Consider the following 21,159-nt stretch of genomic DNA (forward strand, 5'->3'; position numbering starts at 1 on the left):
AGATCATGGAGTGTCCAACATCATGGCCATGGTGGTTGTGAGCACTGGTAGGTTTTCCACAAGTAGGCTTTCTCTGTCGGTGTCACTGAGGGGCATAAGTTTCAACCATTAACAGTGTTAGTCCTGCCCAGTTCTGAAGGAACCAGGTATGGGGAGCTGCACCTTTTCTTTCCAGGCCCGTGAAACGAGCTGGAGTAAGGAAGGGCATGTGTGTCCTGTGTGGGACATAACTGGCTACCATCGTCATAGAACTAGCCTTGTCCAATTCTGAAGGGTATGGAAAGCTGCACTCAGATGCTGCTGCCTCTCTTTCCAGGCCCATAAAATGAGCTGAAGTAAGGAAGGACACATGATTTATATATCAGGATACACTCCTTAGACCATGGTGAGTGGAGTGGTCCCAAAACCAAATATGCCCTCCAAAGGACAGTAAGTGTGGACTTAATTATTTCTTGTTCTGTTTCTCTGAACAAATTAAAAATTGTTTTTTTAGAAGCAACAGCTGTAACAAACCAGCTACAGAAACTAACAGAAGGGAAGTAAGGTCAGACTCCTCCCTAGCCCTGTGTCAAAAGTCTGAACAGAAATCAAAACTTAGAAAAGTCACTGCTCCCAAGTCTAAACTTGGAAGCCACTGATTAACCTTCCTCTCCTATTGAAGGCAGAGCCAAGACTCAGATGGGTTTCACCCACTCTGGGTGCATACAAGTGTGATCTGATTGGCCCTGCCTTGCAAGGAAGTGGGAGTTAACCTTTCCTGCCTCCTCTGCTCCCTCACTGACCAAGAATTTCAAATTTATCCTCATGAAAAAAGTCATTCTTACAGATGGGTTCAGTTGATGTCTCCAAATTGAAGCTCTTCTTGAACAAGCTTGACAACATTTCTTAACTTGGAGGCAGGAGCTGTGGTCATGTACTTTCCTGCTTGTAGACAATGAGCATACTTAACACTCACCCATAGGCAGTTCAAGAAGAACTGTTGCATGAAAACTTAAGTGGGAAGCACAAACCAGCGAAAACCAATTATGAAAACAGTACAACCATTATTTTTGAACTGATTACAGCCCAGTTCTCAGTGAGTTGGTTGTTTACAAGCAGGACACGTACACATACAGTTCTATAGCAGAAACTGGGCTGGGCTGCACAGTTAAGCAACCCGCAATGGATTAAATATTTAAACTCTCACACAACCCCTGCTGCCAGTGTTCGGATGACGCAACAAGCCTCAAAAACTGCCCTGCACATGCAGGCCATGGTGGGCTGCAGTGATCATGCAAACTGAGTCACTGTCTCAGATTTCATTCATCACAGTAGGGTTGTTGTGAGAATAAATGTGGTTGCGAGGTTGTGCTTCCATTTAAGGGATTTATCCACAATACCATATGTTATGCTTGTGAATATTTGTGATGAAATTTGTTGAAGTTGTGTAGATAAGATACTTCTGAAAAATCCATTTCACAAATTCTTAGAGCTAAACATATGCATTATACACAACCTTTTGGTTCTAAAAATGTTAAATGTTGGCAGTGAGTCCCCCCATATATTTAAAACTGTATTTATTCATTTATTACATTTTAATGCTGCCCATCAGCTGAAGCTCTCTGGGTAGTGCACAATTAAAAACCATAAAATATAACAGGTATAAATTAAAACATAAAAAGTTTAAAAGGCAATTTAAAACCAGCTATGTTAAAAACTAGGGAAAGCCTCTGTAAAAAGGTATGTCTTCAGGAGGCGTTTAAAAGATACTACATTTTTCGCCTCCTGAACTGCACAAGGGAGGGTCCTCCAGAGGGTGGGGTCCGCCACAGAGAAGGCCCACTGCCAAGGTTCTTCATAGCGGCATTCCGTTCATCTCGGAATGGCCAGCAGGGCCTCCTCTGAGGATCATACTTGTCGCCTGGGTGTATATAATTCTACTAGACTTATTAAAAGTATTTGAATTCTTTTTAAACTTTCTGTTTAAGTTGTCTTTTCTTAAATCACCTTTTTACTTTTTTTTTTACTGTATTCCATTGTTTCTTGAAGACTATGCTGGTAATTATATTATTTAACTTATTTCTGTGTTCTTACAATAACTGTAATTCATCGCTTCTATCCCTGTAATAGAAAATGGTTTGATATGGCTCTTTTAAGGGTATGATTTGTGCATTTTGGAAAAGTGTGAAAGTTGAATGATAGCTGGTTAGGCTAGGGTGGCAAATGAGGTATATATCCATTCCAGCAAACCATACTGAGGGAGAAAAGAGGGAGAAGCACACCTTTCAACTAGACCTACTGAAGACCCCTTCCATCAGTGTCATCACCAGCAGCCATTCCAACAGGGCTCTTCTAGGGAGATGAGAGTGTGAAGCAAGGCCATTCCATCAGCCCTGCTGGAAGACTTACACTTTCCCTCTTCCCTTGCCATTCCTTTTCCCTTGTGTGATATTTTTTTTTAGTTAATAAGCCTGCAAGCAGGGACTATCCTGTTTTACTGTTTATTTGGAAGATGCTTTTTACCCCTTTGGCAGAAGAGCAGGATAAAAAGACTTTAAATAAATGTAATGATGATGTAGTAGAGAAGCAGACTCATGTATAATGTATTGTATTCATGAATATTCTGGCAGAGGCCACTGGGTGTGTGGGGGAATCCTTTTCACTAGCTGCATGGCTAAATAATTTTTTTTACTGAAGTGAATCTTTGTCGTAGATAAGGATCTCACTGTTTACATCGTGCCTCGAAAATAAGCTTTTGCTATAGATCTTTATCCATTTTTACATACAAGGCAACAGGAAAAGGTATAGAAATGTATTTCAGTTGTTGTATTTTTGGATTGAGTGGCTGTGATTAGGGATGGTCAAGCAAGTGATATTTGAGCTTGCCAAGATTCTCTGAACATCAGCTCACTGCTCATTTCTTCTTGATTTATGATCATTCTTTGTTTTGTGTTAATGGAAAGATTGCGCAAAACAGCTATCAAATGTGAATGTTGTGCAAGCAATTCTCAAATTCATGCAAATCTCTCCCATAGACTAAAGTGCGGGTGATTTCAAATACACATTTTGCGAATGCAACTTCAGGGATTTGCAAACATTATTGGATAAAATAAGCTCTTGTTCAGTATTGCAAATGGGGCATTATTGAGTGATTTACGAACTGAAACAAAATCTTCATGTATCCTATCTGTGATTGAGTAGCACAGATTATTATTTATATGTTATAATTCCCAGTGAATATTTATAAAGTTTAATGGCTCTGCATATCTTAATGTCAAAACTTAAGGTTAATGGTTTTGATGGGTTGAACTTTTGCTAGGTATTGTGACAACCTTGTAATTCTACTGGTTGTGTTTTTTATAATATGTAAAAGACCAAAGAGTTGAGATCCCCATTATTTCCCATGGACAATTGGTTGACATTCCCTAGATTAACAAATTAGGAAGAGCTATGTAGCCTTATTTTCACTGTCTGAAAAATATTTGTCTAAGGGTGCAATCCTATTGTATGCACATTTAGCCCATCATCATCATCATCATCATCATCATCATCATCATCATCATCCTACACTTCCCCGGAATGTTTTAAAGCTCTCTATCCAGTGTCTTATTTCTCTATAACCCTTAGTAAAATCAAGAATGGTAGAAAATAACAAGAGAATAGAGTGTTATTCAGATTATAGGATGGGAAAGCTCAAATGTACTTAAATTAAATATCCTTGGTTACAGCATCTAACAAGAGAACTTTCCCTGCCAATAAGTTCTCAATAGTTTCCCCTGCAGATCCAATTTCCCTAAACTTCACCCCCAACCTGTCTCTTCATTTGGTTTTTGGAATGGTGAATCTGTCACTGGCTGAAGCTCCCTGTGGTGAGACCACTGGATTTCGGGTTTTCTCCCAGAAGTGTTCTCTCAGTTGGTTTTTCCATTCCCAGCTCTAAGCACTACTCCCTTCAGCTAACCCACAGAAACTCACATCTCCTCTCTAACTGGCATTCACCATGTCTAACAGACTTCACAGTGACCTTTCTAAAATTTCCTGGCAATAATGCTCCTTGTGGAACATCTAACTGCCAGTCATCTTTGTAGACCCAATTGAAATAAAGAAAACCTTCCCCTTGACATTTTGAACAGCTTAAAGCCTCCCATCATAAGTCACGATAACCAAGGCAACCAAAACTGTTTAAGGTACCGTACACAGTAACAAAGGTACCCGCCCCTATTATAGACACAGAGGTCACACAAAATATTTAACATAACAAAATATAGTTATATACGCAGCATTTCTCCACAGTATAGAGAATATATATTGTATTGGTGGTTTATTTGTTTTTCTAGTTCTGTTCTGCCTGTTTAAAAATAAAGATTGGAAGATATTTAAGGAACTGTTACCATATTACTGTTTGGATACTCTGGTTTACAGGTAACTTTAAAATGAGACATAAATGAGCATATTTATTTATTTATTTATTTATTGCATTTCTATACCGCCCAATAGCCGGAGCTCTCTGGGCGGTTCACAAAAATTAAAACCATTCAAAGTATAAAACAACAGTATAAAACCATAATATAAAATACAATATAAAAGCTCAACCAGATAAAAACAGCAGCAATGCAAAATTACAAATTTAAAACCATGTTATTTAAAATTTATAGATTGTTAAAATGTTGGGAGAATAAAAAGGTCTTCACCTGGCGTCTAAAAGCATATAATGTAGGTGCCAAGCGAACCTCCTTAGGGAGCTCATTCCACAGCCGGGGTGCCACAGCAATGTTCTCACTGTACACTGAAGAAGTAAGTGCCTTGTGCCTTTCCCCCCTGCAGAAATTCAAAGTTGATAAAAGATTTCTGCTTATCATGTCCAAAAGAAGGTACTAAATATGTTTCCTTTACTAAAAGTTCAGTTTGCTAGTTTATTTGACCATAATTTTGTGTAAACTGAATTATATGGCATGATTAATTTCTGAGTAATTTCAAATGGTCAAGTCTTGCACAGGCATTGACACTCCCATTTTAATTTGAAATGTTGAAATTGTCAATGACTTATATTGAAAAGAATACCCATTGAGGTATTGATTTAATGTGTTTGCAGTAAAGTTCTTTAAATGTGGTGCCATTCAGCCATAATTTGCTCCCTGAGGCAGATGTTATAGTTCATTGTTATAGTGCAGTATACTGTGATATTCAGAATTCTTTCTCTCTCAATTGTTATATACTGGCAAAAGATCTGTAAAGTTTGGTGGATGTGGGAGCAGATCGAGACTGGATTGCAGTTTCTGTGGAAAAGCAAGGATGCCAGGACTTTTTTTTAGACTATGGTCCTACTCTTCTTATTTCATGCTGAATTCCATTAACGAAATGAGAAAAATCAGCCCTTTCATACATTGGGATGTGTATGTTAAATATATCTTTGGCCTCAAAAGGCAGATGCTCTCCCATAGTATTTTTACATACATAGTCTTTAACTCAATGTCTTAGGGCTCATCTACACCAAGCAGGATATTCCACTATGAAAGTGGGATGAAAGTGGTGTATAAAAGACAGGAGCCACACTACTGCTTTATAGCAGTATTGAAGTGCAGTGACAACTGTTGGGGCCCATTGACACATCCCATATACCGCTTTCATACCGCTACATCCTGTTTGGTGTGGCTCCTGCCTTTTATATACAGCTTTCATACCGCTTTCATAGTGCAATAATTGGCTTGGTGTAGATGAGCCCTGTGATAATGGGTCATGCATTTTAGTGAGGATGCTTTGTATTAGTCAGATTTTTTTTTTAAAGCGTTAGAAATAAAATACTGTTCCAGTTATGTCACTGCTTTTATACATCCTGGCTTGAATACAAAGTTGTGTGAGCAAAAAGCTGCTGATACAAGGGGGCTTTCCTGGTCCTCTTCCCCGGTGCAGCACTCTGCACCCTTAAAAGCTTTTTTGAAAGGTTAAGAGGCCCTCTGAGATAGGACAGATGCAGAGAGGAGGAGTCAAGAAAGCCATATTGCATGATCATTCTTCTGTCCATGCAGCTCTGGATGCAGCCCTCTATATTTTATGCATTTTCATCTATATAAGCACCATGTTTTCTCTGAAAGTTGAGGAAAAAATGTAAAATAATTGCTTTGAATTTGGAATTGTAGAGTGGATCATATGTTAATAAAAGTGGACAAAAACATGAAGTCCTGTGAGAGAAGGATGTGAATGTACCAAAGAGAATCACATTTTCACAACCATGTAAATCAGATGAAGTTATATATTTTGTTCTCATAAAGAAAACTTTGAAATCTAGTAGTGTTAAAATATGTAACAGATGTATAACTGTACTTGTATTTAAGGAGTAAAAATTCAAGGACTTTCAATGGTTCTTCTATACATCCATCTTAACTGATGCAATTTATCCATGCATGTACTTCTCACTGCATTTCATTATTTCTTAAAATAAGTAACAGGAAGAGGAAACACAATTTTAATTTTTGTGTGTGCACTGCAACAGAAGTTGGCATTTTAGTGAAAGAGTAATATGGATGACTCTTGAGTGTTTATTATTTGCTTATTATTATACAAATGTTCAATTGTTTAATTACATGAGTATGCTATTAATAGGTTTACATTGAACCACACATGAAATATATATATATATATATATATATATATGTTGTGTTTCACTGTTAGAGTGAAATTCACATCAACATGGAGTCAGTGTGAAAAGTCATATTGATTTTAATATTGTGGCATGCACCATTGCAGTCCAATTCTAGATGGGTTTGCTTCATGCAAGTTTCACTGATTTCAGTGGGACATATTCACTGGTCATAACTGCTGGCTGTAACATTATTTTTTTAAAAGGTGGCGTCACAAAGTACCATCTTATACAATCTTGTGTGTGTAAATAAAATAAAAAGAATGAGCTCAAGGAAAGGAATTAGTCTCCATTACAGATAGGCAAGAAATTTAACAGACTCAGGATGAGATGAAAGTGTATGGGGGCAGTCATACTCAAAAACAGGAAACCACAGAAATATAGATACTGCTTTAAGTGAAGCACAAAGTGGGGTAGGTTCTAATCCAGTGAGGATTTATAAAGTTACATTTCATTTTGTCAAAGGCGAAGATTAAATCATATTGTTTTGGTGATAATTTTAAGAACTACAATGAACAGGCAAAGACATTGGGTTGGATCCTGATGTAGATGCTTGCAACTGGGCTGGTGGAAGCAGAATTCCCTGCCCCTTCAGCCCTCTGATCAGAATACCTTCTGAATGGGTACATTGTGGGGAATGAAGAAGGGAGGATCTCTCGGAAACAGGCAAAAGTACATTTCATGAGTGATACTTCTGGCTGATTTCTTGGGGGTAACCCCCCTTCCCCCTGCACCACAGACCAGCACATTTGGCAGGATTCCCTGAACTCTGTAGCATTGGGAGGATGGAGGAGATGAAGGGGCTGCTATGGAGACAAGAGCTGGCGAAGTCTGCTTCCATCAGCACAGTTGCACATGCCTAATTCTGGATTCAGTCCAGTGTATTCAGTACATTGTAGGTTAGCATATCTGGCCCCCAGATGTGTGTTGTGTGGCTCCCCTGCCTTTAAATTCCTCCCACCCACCCCAATAGCGGCTAATGGCAGTACAGAAGCAATAATGCCAACTGGGATACCCAGAGCGAGAGGAGGATAGGGCCTCTGCCTGCCTGATGACCCAGCTGCCTTAGCTGGTGCTGTGCCACTATAGCGATGTGGAAGCAGCACTGCCAGCCAGGGAGTGCCAGGAGAAGGAGGTGACTTTAGCCTCCTCCACCTCTTGGTGACCCAAGTGGGGGGCATTGCTGTTTCTGTGCTGCTAATGGTACTGTGAAAGTAGTGCTGCTGTTCAGGATTGTTGGGAGTGGTGGTTTTAGTCTCCTCCTCCCTCAACAATCTCGAAGCAGCCTACCTCCCACTCCAGCAATCTTGCTGCAGGGTCACTAGGATAGGGGCAAGGTTAAAGCCTCCCCCACCCACCCTCCTGTGTGTGTTTACGTGCGTGGCCCCCAGGGCTCCTGTTGAGACACTGGGTGTAGCCTTTAGAGCCTTAAAGGTTGTGCACACCTGGTCTAAATGGTAAGCTAGAACTACCTTCAACACTGTAGCATTCATACAATCCTGTAGTTAGTCATCCAAATAGGCATAGGCAATGCTGAATCATTTAGCCTGAGTCACTCTTTCTTTTGTCAGTATAATTAAGTAGGAAGTTATTAGTGAGTGTGTCATACTATAAAGATTAAAATAGTATGTAAAAACATGGCAGCTGCATGATAAATAACTGGGTCCTAACTGCTTTATTTTCTGAACATATTTTAAAACTCCTCTTCATCCCTGTGGATACCACAATAGTGTAATCAAGAGTGTGATCAAAATAGTCATAAATAGATTGGGATCTGACTTTAGCATGTTTGACATATTTAGTAAACAAAACTTTTAAAAGTGTGTCAAGTTTACTTTATCTGCCAAAGAAATATCTCAAATGTTTTCCCAATAGTCAAAAATATTTGAATTGAAATAATTGATTAGGGAAAAAGTGTGAAGTGAACTTCATGTAGGCTAAATGTTTTCAAACAAATTGGATTTTTTAACAATAATTTGAAGTCCTTGTAAATATTTTAAGATATGACAACTTGATAGAATGTACTTCTTCTGCGTGGTCTCTATGCATCACACATATGGGCTCTGCGCCCGTGCTGAGACCTGAATTTGAACCTCCAATAGCTTAGTATAACGTTTTAGGCAGGAACCACCCCCGACGCTACTGCGCATGTGCACGTGGTTCCGATTCAGGTCTCAGCGCAGAGCCCATATGTGTGAATGCATAGATGACCACTAGAAGAACTACAGTTACAGGTAAGCAACCTGCATTTACATTGGTTACATTTAAAGGAAGAAGTTAAGTCATTAAAAAGCGTTAACATACTACGGGAGCAATCCTAATCTCAGCCAAGCTTCAAGAAGCTGTGTAAGTGCTGTTCCACTAGTAGAGATGGAGATATGCAAAGAGAATAACATGCTATTGAAAGTCTCACAGCTTGCCATTGGAAAGTGCTGCCACCTCTTCTGTTGGTGTAGTAGGGGAAAATGGGGTAAGACTAGCTCAGTAATGGCAAGACTCTACACCAGCCCTGGGTCTGGCGTAATCCATTTCCTCCAACTGACCTCTGTACCTCTTGCTTGCCCACAGTGGAATGTCAGGGTACTAGATGTGGGATTTTTTCTGCTTGCCAATTCCTCACCCCCCAACTGTAAATGAGAGGTACCATTGCTCTGTCACTCGCTTCCTAAGGGTAGTACCTGAAAGTTGAATTACTAGTTTGAAAGAGACCAAACTAATTAGTATCCCTTCATTGTTAGTAATAAATCTTATGAAACAATGCATTTTTCCAAGTTGACCCTCTCCACATCACTAGCTAAGGATGCTCATTGTTGTGCGTAATTATTTTATATGGTAACTGTTAAAGTTAAATCACTATAGGTGTTACTTGAACTGAACTACTCAAAACAACAGAGTAATTCATAATTTTAGTGGTAATCATTGACATTGTTCCAGCTCTAGGTAGGTGTTCTGTGCAAGTAAATAGTCCCCAAAGGGGCTGCATGTTTCCACTTGCATCATACATCCATTGAGTATTACAGTGAACATCCACAACAGCTACAAGTTTACATCTCCCATGCTGGATTGGGATGGAGTAATTATCTAGCGACAATCAAGTTACTAGAATTTTTAATTTTGTGAACCGCCCAAAGAGCTTCAGCTATTGGGCAGAATAGAAATGCAATAGATAAATAAAAATAAATAAATAAATAAATCAGTTTGTACACTGGAAGACTGCTTTTGAAAGAAGTGGGAAGCGAAACCACTACATGTATTTTCCATTTCCTTTCAAGTATTAGTATAAATAACTTGGGCTACAATCTTACGGACAGTTATCTGGAAGTCAGCCTCTTTAAATGTAGTAGGGCTAATATGCATGCATAAGAATGTACTGTGTTTTTTTAAAAATACACTTTAGTATATTTATCTTGCAGAAAATTACACAATGTGCCAAACATGCGTCATGCCTCTACAAAGTATAAATTATACTGGCATTTTAATGCAGAATAGTTTATTGTTTATCCTTTATCCCAACCTAAACACAGACTATAGTGAATGTCAAAGCTATTTGAAACTATGGAAGAAACACTGTTTAATTTTTAAAGGCCAGGTAAGTATTTGAGTGTGTTGGAACCATTTATTAAACGAGGCTTCAGTCTTCAAATTGCTAATTTGAAGATTTGATGGCACCACTGAGATAATGCCATGCTACATTAAAAACCTTGTATGCAGATTGTTATCTTCTCAGTTTTAGTCATGGATTAGTATATTGTTTAATATCACAGGATGTTTGTTCACACACTTTTCTTTGTTAACAGCATATAACTATGGAGAACTGTATCTACTATGCTTCTTAAAGTGCAGATTTTGCATCAAGAAAAGTCACATTTCATAACTAGAATCAATTATTCAAAGTTCTGTAAGATTTATTTTGCATAAGTATTCTGATATCAAGCACTGAATGTTATAGGATCTTAACATCTTAGACCAAGGGATGCAAATCTTTTCTGCAAAATTAGACACATGCAAGATTTTTAAGAGGCTGACTGGAAGGAAGAGATGGGGACCAGTGAGCATGCCAGTGAACAGGAACGAGCCTGTTATCACTTTTTTTGATCTTGGCTGTTTTCCCACATATTGATCCGCCTTTCTGCTTCTACCCAAGTCATCTCAATGCTGAGCTCCCCCACACCTACTCCCCCACCCCCGTGCTTTGACTCCACAATTTCCCCCTCCATTTCCTTAGCGAGTCCAGCGCTGGGCACTTTCACATCTGTGCGTTGTGTGCTCTTTCACCTCATGTATCTTTTCACCTTTACCGCTACTGTGCCGGCGAAATCTCCCACAACACCCCCTACGTTCTCCTTCCCCGTGCAGTTAATTTTTTTTTCTATTTTTTAATTTTTTATTGCTGCGCAAATACAATAGTATGGCAGCCTGCTGCACAATTATCGTACAACAACACACTATGCTTCACCCCTAAGATCATATTAAACAATATAAGTGAAGAGAAAATATTACAATTAGTTTTTGGAGAAGTTTGGTCAATGTTGGCATGGCAATGGGAAACTGACATTACTCTGGTTGGGAAACCTAGACATGCCTCCTCAGGAGTAAGAACCACAGAATTGAATGGGACAGAGTCTGCAAGGTGTTTGAGAGCCCCTCTCCCTCCCCCTTCACAATTGAGTTGAGGAGAGAACCCCCCCCTCATCCTCTTTTGTCAGCCAACACACACGCCCCCAGCAAAAAACAGGATGGTTCGATACAGCACAAGGACAGCAATACACAGGATGGAGGAGCGGCTTTATTGCACACACAGGAAAAAACCCACAGACTTTCCCCGCTCCAAAATAAGATGAAAAAGGGGGGAAGGCAAGATGAGTGCAGGACAGAGATGACGTCATGTGAGTACCGCACTGCAAAATCCTTAGTAATGCAGAGTTTAGATGCAGCACATTTCAATATTTCTTTGAGTTTACTCTTTAAGAAATTCTTTATTACAATACATCATCTGAGTGTTTGTATATAACTGTCTTATAGAATCATAGAATAGTAGAGTTGGAAGGGGCCTATAAGGCCATCAAGTCCAACCCCCTGCTCAGTGCAGGAATCTACCCTAAATGCTTTACATGAGCACTGTAACAAGTAGAAATCTGAGAAATTCAAGATAAGGTTCTAGGATCCTTCCTAACTTCTTCTGATTCCCTGGGTGGGCATGTTTTCACTTTTAAATTATCCTGGAGTGTCCTGTCATTTTCAGATCTTTATGCTGTTGTTCTTGAGGGGCCAGCATTATTTCCTGCTGCCCTTGGCTGTTTCTTTCCATCTGGATTTGGCCTTCTTTATTTTTCTTTTCCTGGTAGTTCACTGTGTTGGGGAGTTGGGCACTTGATTACATACAACTCATTCTCTCCCCTATATCCTTGATACTATCTTTGAAGCTGGCTCTTTGAAAGCATCCAGGAAAAAGAAAACTCAGATGTCTTCGGGAAGGCAACTTAATTTCTTTTTGACTGTCAACATTATGCATCCTGTTCCTCCAGCACAGCAGGTGGTGACCTTGACTGGGGTATTGACCTTACAAGGGAGATAGAGGAGCTGTCCAGCTAAGAGGGAAAGCTAGCACTGAAGCCAAGGTTGCAAGACATGACTGCTGAAAGAGCTAGGTAGATGTCCACAAGAAGCAGGGTAGGACAGGTATCGCTGAAGTCAGGCAGAAAATGGGGGTTCTTCTAGAAGATCTTGCAGCCCTACCCTTCCTGGTACCTCAATGGAAGCCATGATCCTGAAAGTGATGGACTAGTGTTCAGGAGCAAAGCTTTGTGAATGAAGGCCTCATGCTGCCTGGCAAGTGTTCGGCCAGAATAGTAGCTTCTGTCTGAGTTTTCTACCATCTTTGTTCTTGTGGGGTTCCTATGGCATGGGGAGCGTCCAGGTATGTGGCATAGTGTTATGGTCCAAGAGTGGGGTGTTCATTTATGGTGTCTACAGGGCCCATTAAAGGAGACTAACCTCTTCTGATCTCTCCATATACTTGGATGGGCGGAAGACTTCTCTTTTGAGGAGGTTCCACCTGACTTGGACTCAGAGACCTGCCAGGTCCTGACATTCTGCTGCTTCTTCACTTTGAAACATTCCAAATATGCTTCAAGTGAGCCTGCTTAGAATTTGCACTTTTTCTATTTCTATAAGTGAAGCCAGAATTATGGTAGCTATGTCTTCAGTGCTTCTGAGATACCATAACTGCTCAGGCTATTGATAGGGAGGGCTTGAAAGGTAGTAAGTGAAGTAACAGCTATCCTCTTAATATGGATACTTTAGTTGATGTTAGTAAAGACAACAAAGAATCATGGATATCCTAAATTAACAAATATGTTTGTTGAGGTTGCCAGAGGGAACCTGTATGTACTCTCAGTGTGTATTTTGGTTTTTATCTTTCTACTGTATTTCTTGTTACCTGTTATAACAAATGTGGAAAATGCTATTTGAGGGACAAATAGACATGTTCTGTGTTTTAATTTGTCATCATCTAACCATATTGTGACAACCATGTCAAGTGTGTAATGGAGAATTAGTTACAGAGGTTCAGTGCCTGCTCACTTTAACTTTTAGAGGCTTTCTTTGATGAGGTTTTGTGTGTGTGTGTGGAGAAAAAATAATAAGGAACAATACAATATAAACACTCTATTTCTCTGTATGTAACTAGAATAGGTTTTTTTTATTTTTTATTTATTTAAGGATTTTTATGCCGCCATTCAGCCAAAAAAGGCTCTCACGGCGGCTTACAAAAGTATTTCTTGACAGTCCCTGCCCACAGGCTTACAATCTAAAAGACATGACACAAAAGGAAAGGGGATTGGGAGGGAGGAGGAGGAGGGGGAAAAGGAAAGCAAATTCAGGCACTACAATCTTAGTTGGAAAGTTCAGGTTGGCTTTTGGCTTCTCAAAAACACTTAACCAAGTATTTAAAGCACTGTTTTATTATGGCAAGAAACTAAAGACTAATCACCAAAATAGAATCATAGAATAGTAGAGTTGGAAGGGGCCTAGAAGGCCATCGAGTCCAACCCCCTGCTCAATGCAGGAATCCACACTACAGCATACTTGACAGATGGTTGTCCAGCTGCCTCTTGAATGCCTCTAGTGTGGGAGAGCCCACAACCTCCCTAGGTAATTGGTTCCACTGTCATACTGCTCTAACTGTCAGGAAGTTTTTCCTGATGTCCACCTGGAATCTGGCTTCCTGTAACTTCAGCCCATTATTCTGTGTCCTGCACTCTGGGATGATCAAGAAGAGATCCTGGCCCTCCTCTGTGCGACAACCTTTTAAGTATTTTAAGTATTTGAAGAGTCTAGTCCTTTACAGAACACCATGCCAGATCGCATGGAGGCCCATCTTATTTATTTATTTGATTTATACCTTGCCTTTCTGCCAAAAAATGGCACAGTGGTGACAGCATGCAGTCTTGCTGATTGCACTATGCAAAATGTACCAGCCGCTTCCATGGTCCCTTTCTTAATAGGCAGAGAAATACAGTATTTCTAATCACAACACAAAGCCTTCAGTTAAACATGTGTATTTCACTGCAGCCACCATCAAATACTTGGCAATCCTAGACCTGTCCCAGTAGTGATTTTGTGTATTTGTTAATTTTTTCTTCCTGGATCCTCTGTTCCTGATGATAGATGCTAGCATTTAAGCAAATTGCAAATAGAAGAAGCTAGGCCAGCAATACTAACTGGGAAGGGACAGGGCAGTAATCCTTTAGAAAGGGAAAAGGGGTGGGTGCCTACTTCTTAACTAGGAGTGTGTGATGGACATAATACAGGAGGGCTGGGCAGCAAAGCACCTGCTCTACTTCCATTCCTATTGGATAACCCTATAATACAGTAAAAAGTAGACTGTTATTCTCATAATGATAATCATGACTTCATGGAATATTTGACAAGATTTGAACTTGGTTAAATAAATGATCCGTTAATTGGCTCAACTAGAATTTTACGTATGTTTATTTTTATTTTACTTTAGAATAAAGTTGTACCTCTTTTTCTTTCCAGCCTAACATGACTACTGTATAAATGCCATAGAATAAATGGCGTCGAAAGTAACAGATGCTATAGTCTGGTACCAGAAGAAGGTAAGATTTTCCAGATAAATCATGTATGACAGGTCTACAAAGTGTTTCAGTTTGGTTTGGTTTGGTTATAATATAGTATTGCAGTTCTTAAGGGTGCTTATTCATTCACTTCCTCTATATGTTTGTGTTCTGCCACACTGTCACTTCATGTATTGTTCCTACATCCCCATTGCCACATTGGATGGAAGCTAACATTCTTGCGCTACATGACTTCCTTGTTTGTCCTTCTCCTGCACCCCAGAAGTATGTTCAGGTGAGAGCCACTATATTGAGATTTATTTAGATAACTGCTCCCCAGGGTGGATAAAAATCAATGATTTTTTAAAAAAAATAATTTAAAAATTGGATTTTTTAAATTTAAATCAGATTTTCTTTATTTAAATCAGATTTTTTTATTTAAATTGGATTTTTTTTAATAAAATGCTTTTTGAGGAAAAATCTATCTAAAGATAATTTTCTATTTAAGATACATTACAGTCCAAAGGTTATTCATCATGAAATAAGGATTAGTTTTTAGTTATGTAGCATGAGGCTGTTTACATTTTTTGGTAAATGAATTCCATTAATCCATTCACAATGTCATGCTCTTCCAGAGGTTTCTGTAAGATTATTTTTCTCCTTCCAATAAAGTACAGCAGAAAAGTTACCCAAATATGAATGATTAACCTGTTAAACTGGAGATAGTTCACCTCGCAATAATTTCATAATTATCTGTCTATGATGTGTTTCTAATAGTATAACCAAATCAGTATTTTTTGATATAACTGTAAAACTAATCTGAAAAGCTGCTATTCTAAAAATGAAACCTTCATCTGGTTGTAAATATTAAGATTATACTAGCAAGAATGAGTCTTTGGTAACTGAGCTGTGTAAAAAATAGCGAGGAAGAGTGCACTTTTGAGGGGGGGAAGTCACATTATTAAATTGAGTCTTTCTGAGTAGTGATTTAAATCAAATCCGCCCTGCTGCTCTCTAAATAGTTGATCTTTGGCAGGTGGGGTGGAGAACATATCCTTTAAACTTAAATGAAGACACTTCTATGTGAGATTGGGGGAAACTAGCGGAAGAGCTATCGAAAAGCAGGATAAAAATTTACTTTTCTCTTTTGGTAACCAAAATAATTCTTCATGAATTGGAATTGGAAGCAAGAATATTCTAAGGTGATAATGCTTTTGTTAGGTGTGCCTGCAAATAAATTCACACAGTTTATGTGTATGTGGAATATGTAAAAATGCCGCTATCTCTGCTCTTTAGCCAAGGGCAGATCTACTTGGAATATAAGAAAAGCTCTGCTGGATCAGACCAATGGTCTATCGAGTCCAGCATCCTTTTTCTTACAGTGGCCAATCAGATGCCTCTGGGAAGCCCACCAGAGTGGCAATAGACCTCTCCTGCTGTTGTTCCGCAATGACTGGTATTCAATGGCATGTTCCCTCTGATCCTTGGTATAGTATATAACTATTATGACTAATAGTCATCCTAGATACATGTATCAATGGAAACTTGCTAGGAGGGAGAGAGATGACAACAAAATATTTGCATACTTAGTTTATTGCTTCATCTTCATGAACGTTGTAGCTTACGGGTAGACTAGCAGGTTATACAAACAGACCAATAAATATGGCTGATGTCAATTCAGAACAAGGTATAATTAGGATTGTCCTAGAGCTTTAAATTGCAACATATGGAAGCTTTTAATGGTCTTCTTGGTTATAAATCTTTGTCCTTGGGTGTTCTTAAACTTTATCATAGTCAAGTAGACAGCTATTTGATCTCCTTAAGATAACCAAGAAAAAATATGCTTGGTAATTGGAGCGGTAGGTCAAGACAAAAGAATGGGATGAGACATTTGTCCACAGCAAATAGACCACAGAATAATAAAGCTGGCAAAAAGTAGGTGATTGCTTCATTGAGCTCCACAGTGATAATAAGCATTGCATTTTATTTTTCATAGGGGGAATGAGGGGAAATGTTTGTTTGCCACTTTTCTGCTTGGTATAATCAACATAAAAATTAAAGACCAGAGAAGACTTAAAACATCTACATCTTCTGATGAATGCAAGATTTTGGGAAGCAAGCATATATATACTCCTTCAAATCTGACATTTGCATCTTGACACTGTGGTGCATACATCAAAATAATAACTTATCATTTATGTAGCATCTTTTGAATGATCAGAACACTTCCCAACTATCATCTTGAGTAATCCATACAACCACAGCCTTGTAAGACAGGACTGTGTTATTTATCCTCACATTGCAGTTGTGGGGTGGGCAGCTAAAAGAGAGTGGCTTGCCTAAGACCGTCTATTTAGATTCAACCTGAATTTGATTCACAGCTTGGACTCTTTGACACTAGCCTATACTAAACAGCATTTTCCATGTTGGGGAATTAAACTGGTCTCCTGTGGGAACAGTGGGAATACTCCGTACTTTACTAATATCTATGTCTTTAAAAATAAAAATAATCCAGTGTATCCTTTTATATTGGCTGTTTCTATGAAGCTTCAGGAATGTTTGAAGACTGCAGATCCTGTAAGGGGGGTGGGGGGTGGCAATGCATCATCCTTGCATGGAAAACAACTGCATTTCTAGCCCCACCCACATGATCTGTTCATTACAAATGTTAGTGGAGACATGCAAAGCCAGACCACATGTGCTTTGGACACCATTGCTGGTAATGCATGAATTCAGTCATTACGTCCTCTTCTTTGCTCATTCAGCCTACTTTATTCTGATACTGAGTTTTAGAAAGCAAGCACAAAGACACTTTTTTAAAGAATACGTTTTAGAGCTGGGCAACATCTTTGTCATCTTCAAGTATTGCATAAGGTTGACTCAGTGTTCAGTTATTGAACATCAGTTCAGGTGAGCGGATGTTAGGTAAGGACTTACATTTATTTATTTATTATTGCATTTTTATACCGCCCAACAGCCGAAGCATGCTGTGGATACACCCATTATTCATTAAACCATCCATCCCCAACCTGGTGCCCTCCAGATGTTTGGGGCTGCAACTCCCATCATTCCCAGCCATGCTGGCTGGGAGTGATGGGAGTTGCCGTTCAGTATATCTGGAGGGTGCCAGGTTGGGGAAGGCTGCATTAGGTATTAGGAATTCCATTTATTAGGCTTTGGGTTCAAAGGGGTTTTGTGTAAGTGGAAAGTAGGTAACCTTGTAGATTGTTCTGACTTTTGCATCTTGCTGCAGCTGCTCCACCCCCATGCCCCTTCCCAGAGGGTCCCTTGACCATCAGAAGCAACTTGTTGGGAGGTTGGGAGAGTGTAGTGGGGAGGGGGAGGAGGAAGGATGGAAACCTCATTTCATGACTAGAGTTCACTTGCTCTTCTCTGGATCTAAACCCATGACTTTCAAAGATTAGTCATGATAGAAAACATTCCTGTGTCAAAGCAAGCAATACTTAGGGCTGATGCAGTTGTTACTGTTCAATGTGTCATGTCTTTTGAAACAATAAGGAAGGTTCTGTTAAAACTTTAGTGTCATCATTTCATGTTTTATTAAAAGGTGTGCAGCCTTTAAACACAGAAGTAGTTTTAAACATAAATCTCTGAATACAAGTGATTGTGCTTCACCTTTGGAATAGTCATGTAATACTCCAAATTTAGGTATATTTAAGAACTCTGTATAATTGTTAACACATTTTATGTGGTGATGCTCATTCATTAAACTGCCGTTTTAGTTGCTAGTTAATGCTTGTTGCTTCAACTGGACTTGCATGCAGTCCCCCCCGATAGTTATGATTCTAAATATGCATTGCAGAATTTATGTATTTTATTAAGCCTTGCTTTATTTTAAATTTTTTTAATTCTCTCCCTTAAAATCTTGCCAGGTTGATTAAAACAATATTTATGTTTAGGATTATCATCTTGGAGGATGGTCGTCCTCTTGGGCATGAATTATAAATGTCTTCTAAAATATTTATTGTTTCTATTAGAAACACCAGGGTTAGTGAGTATTGGACTACATGTTGATACTATCACAGCCTATGCTTAAAGTGAATATCGGTGTCTGTCACAAAGCTCAAATTGAGTCTTGGAAAGAATACACATTATTCTTTCTACACGAAAGTCACTGGGAAGAACTAATCAACAAAGCCAAAGCAGTTTAGAGCAAGGTTTTTCTAACTTTAAAAATGATCTATATTTGAAATACTGAAACAGATATATTGTTTAAAATTTGTTTTTTTAAATGTTTAATACAAACGTGTGTGTGTGTGTGTGTGTGTGTGAGAGAGAGAGAGAGAGAGAGAATGAGAATTTAAGACAGTAATGTTTGCCCCATGAAATGTCCCCTTTTTGGTGGCATTTCTTTTTCTTTTTTTGTCATCTTGAAGTAGAGACCACAAGTGGATATGCTAATTTGGCTGTCTAGTGTTTGTGAGAGATAATTCTGTGATAACAACCTTGTTGTGAGAATGAGCTGAGTACTATAACAATTCAGTTACTACAACCGGAACATTTCATAGTTGAATATATTATGTTAATTGAAATAATTTGTGTAAATATTCAGAATTTGCATGTCACACAATTTGCACAGTGGCGCTGTGGTTTTTTTTTAAAAAACACCACTTTTCCCATTATATTAAAGGTTACAATATAGGAATGTCAGGAAATCATGGGCCTGGGGCAGCGCCGTGTGTGTGTCTGCACATAATTCAGTGGAATGGCTAATAGTTATTCTGAATGTAGATATTTCATCCCTTGACCTCTGACTATTACCCAGTTTATATATTACATTTTTAGCAGCAACAACAACAAAAGTGTCAACAGTGGCCTCTTTTAGACATAATGCTAAACTATGGTTGGTTTAGCTTTTTGTGTGTGAGCAGCAGCAAGCCTTGAACCCTCCTCTCCTCTCCTCCGCTGGTGCGGAGAGTTAATCAGAATTTCTTGTTACATCCAAATTTGTGGGAACTCTGGTTAATTAGACAATGGTTTGTTAATAAAACTTGTAAGACTGCTGTTTGATCCTGATTTATTTGAATAAACCAACTAAACAGAGTTTCCATGAGTTGGGATGTAGTCAGAAATTCTGGTTAGCTTAAACCAGGAAGTAAAAGCTCCCAATCTTCTCTTCCTGTCCACATTCAAGGAGTCTTAAGGCTTGTTGCTGCTTGTGCCCAGAAAGAGCTATTGTCAGCTTCGCTTCATGAGAGAAAAACTTTTGATGGCTGTGTACTGTAAGGTAACCATATTTTGGAAACCAAAAAGGAGGACAACATGGTCGGCCCCCAAGGGGGCGTGTCCAGCACCAAGCCTTGGTCACATGTCTGATTTTACAGCACACATTTAAGACAAATCTGTTCTACGTAACATCTTAATGTTAAAATCACTGAAATAAAGAACAAGTGAGAGATTCAATGTATATGAAATTAACTTCACTCACTCCTACTTTTGTAGGTTTTGCTGTACTTTGAAGCTTTTGCTATATTCTTTGTGTTACATTCTCCCCTTCCCTCAAATATCTTTTCTGACTGTATCTTCACTCATTGCAAGCTGCTGTTGTTGTTAACAGGGTTTGTTACTGGCCGGCCAGCTGGCTCGCTTTTTTAAATTTCAATTTTTTAAAAAAGCTTATGTATAATTGTCACAAGTTTCTCTACTGTAACATTAGGGTGGGTGTTGTGGCAGTGAACACTACCTTGCCCATTCACACTTCTCACTTGTATACATTAGCTTCTCAAGGCTTGTGTCTTGGCACCACTTCACACATCCAGACTTTGAACTGTCTACTTCCTGCAACTCTGAGACCCTCTTCCTAATGCCCTGCGTTTCATGCCAGCACTATGGGGCTAAGTTACAATAGATGTCTCTGGGTTGTCTGTGCAGCCTCTGTTGCCTCTCACTCTAAGGGCCTTGCTAGACGTGCTGGATAAGCCGGCAGGGAGGCGGGGCGACGGCGCTCTACCTTTAGCGCGCGCCGCCTCCGCCTCCTAGACGGCCGACGCGGAAGGGCTGTGGAAGCCCTGTAGCGTCGGCCATTTTTGTTTTTAATTTAAAGGGGCCATGTGCGCCCCGAAGCCGCCGGACAAGGTAAGTGCCTTTTTTAAAAAAATTAAGCCCCCCGCTCCTGATCCCCCCCTGCCATCCCGATGCCTCCCTGCCCACTCTTTCCCCGCCTGCCCTCCCTGTCCCCGATGCCCGTGCCGCCCGCCCTCCATGTCCCTGATGCCCGTGCTGCCCGTGCTGCCCACCCTCCCTGTCCCCGATGCCCGTGCCCGCCCTCCCTCCCTGTCCCCGATGCCCGTGCCGCCTGCCCTCCCTCTCCCTGATGCCATCCCGGTGCCCGGCCTTCTCCCCCCCATCTCCTGCCGGGTCCGGCCTTCCCCCCCGGATCCCCCCCCGGCCCGATGGGCACAGCGCTCGTATGAGCGCTGTGCCCAGTCCGTGGCTTTCCCCGGC

At 39.7% G+C, this 21,159-nt stretch overlaps 1 protein-coding gene across 2 annotated transcripts in view; it reads left to right on the top strand.

Annotated features, from left to right (window-relative positions):
* The window catches only part of PHTF2 (putative homeodomain transcription factor 2), a 92,464-nt gene that overhangs the window by 16,389 nt on the left and 54,916 nt on the right, over positions 1–21,159 (top strand). For both annotated transcript variants that reach the window (XM_063134206.1, XM_063134207.1), the window contains exon 2: positions 14,657–14,736. In XM_063134206.1, the coding sequence (XP_062990276.1) occupies positions 14,692–14,736 (45 nt within the window). In that variant the 5' untranslated portion in view covers positions 14,657–14,691. The remainder of the gene's footprint in view (positions 1–14,656; positions 14,737–21,159) is intronic.

Source organism: Elgaria multicarinata, chromosome 9, assembly GCF_023053635.1.
Source record: "Elgaria multicarinata webbii isolate HBS135686 ecotype San Diego chromosome 9, rElgMul1.1.pri, whole genome shotgun sequence".
Taxonomy (NCBI): Eukaryota; Metazoa; Chordata; class Lepidosauria; order Squamata; family Anguidae; genus Elgaria; species Elgaria multicarinata.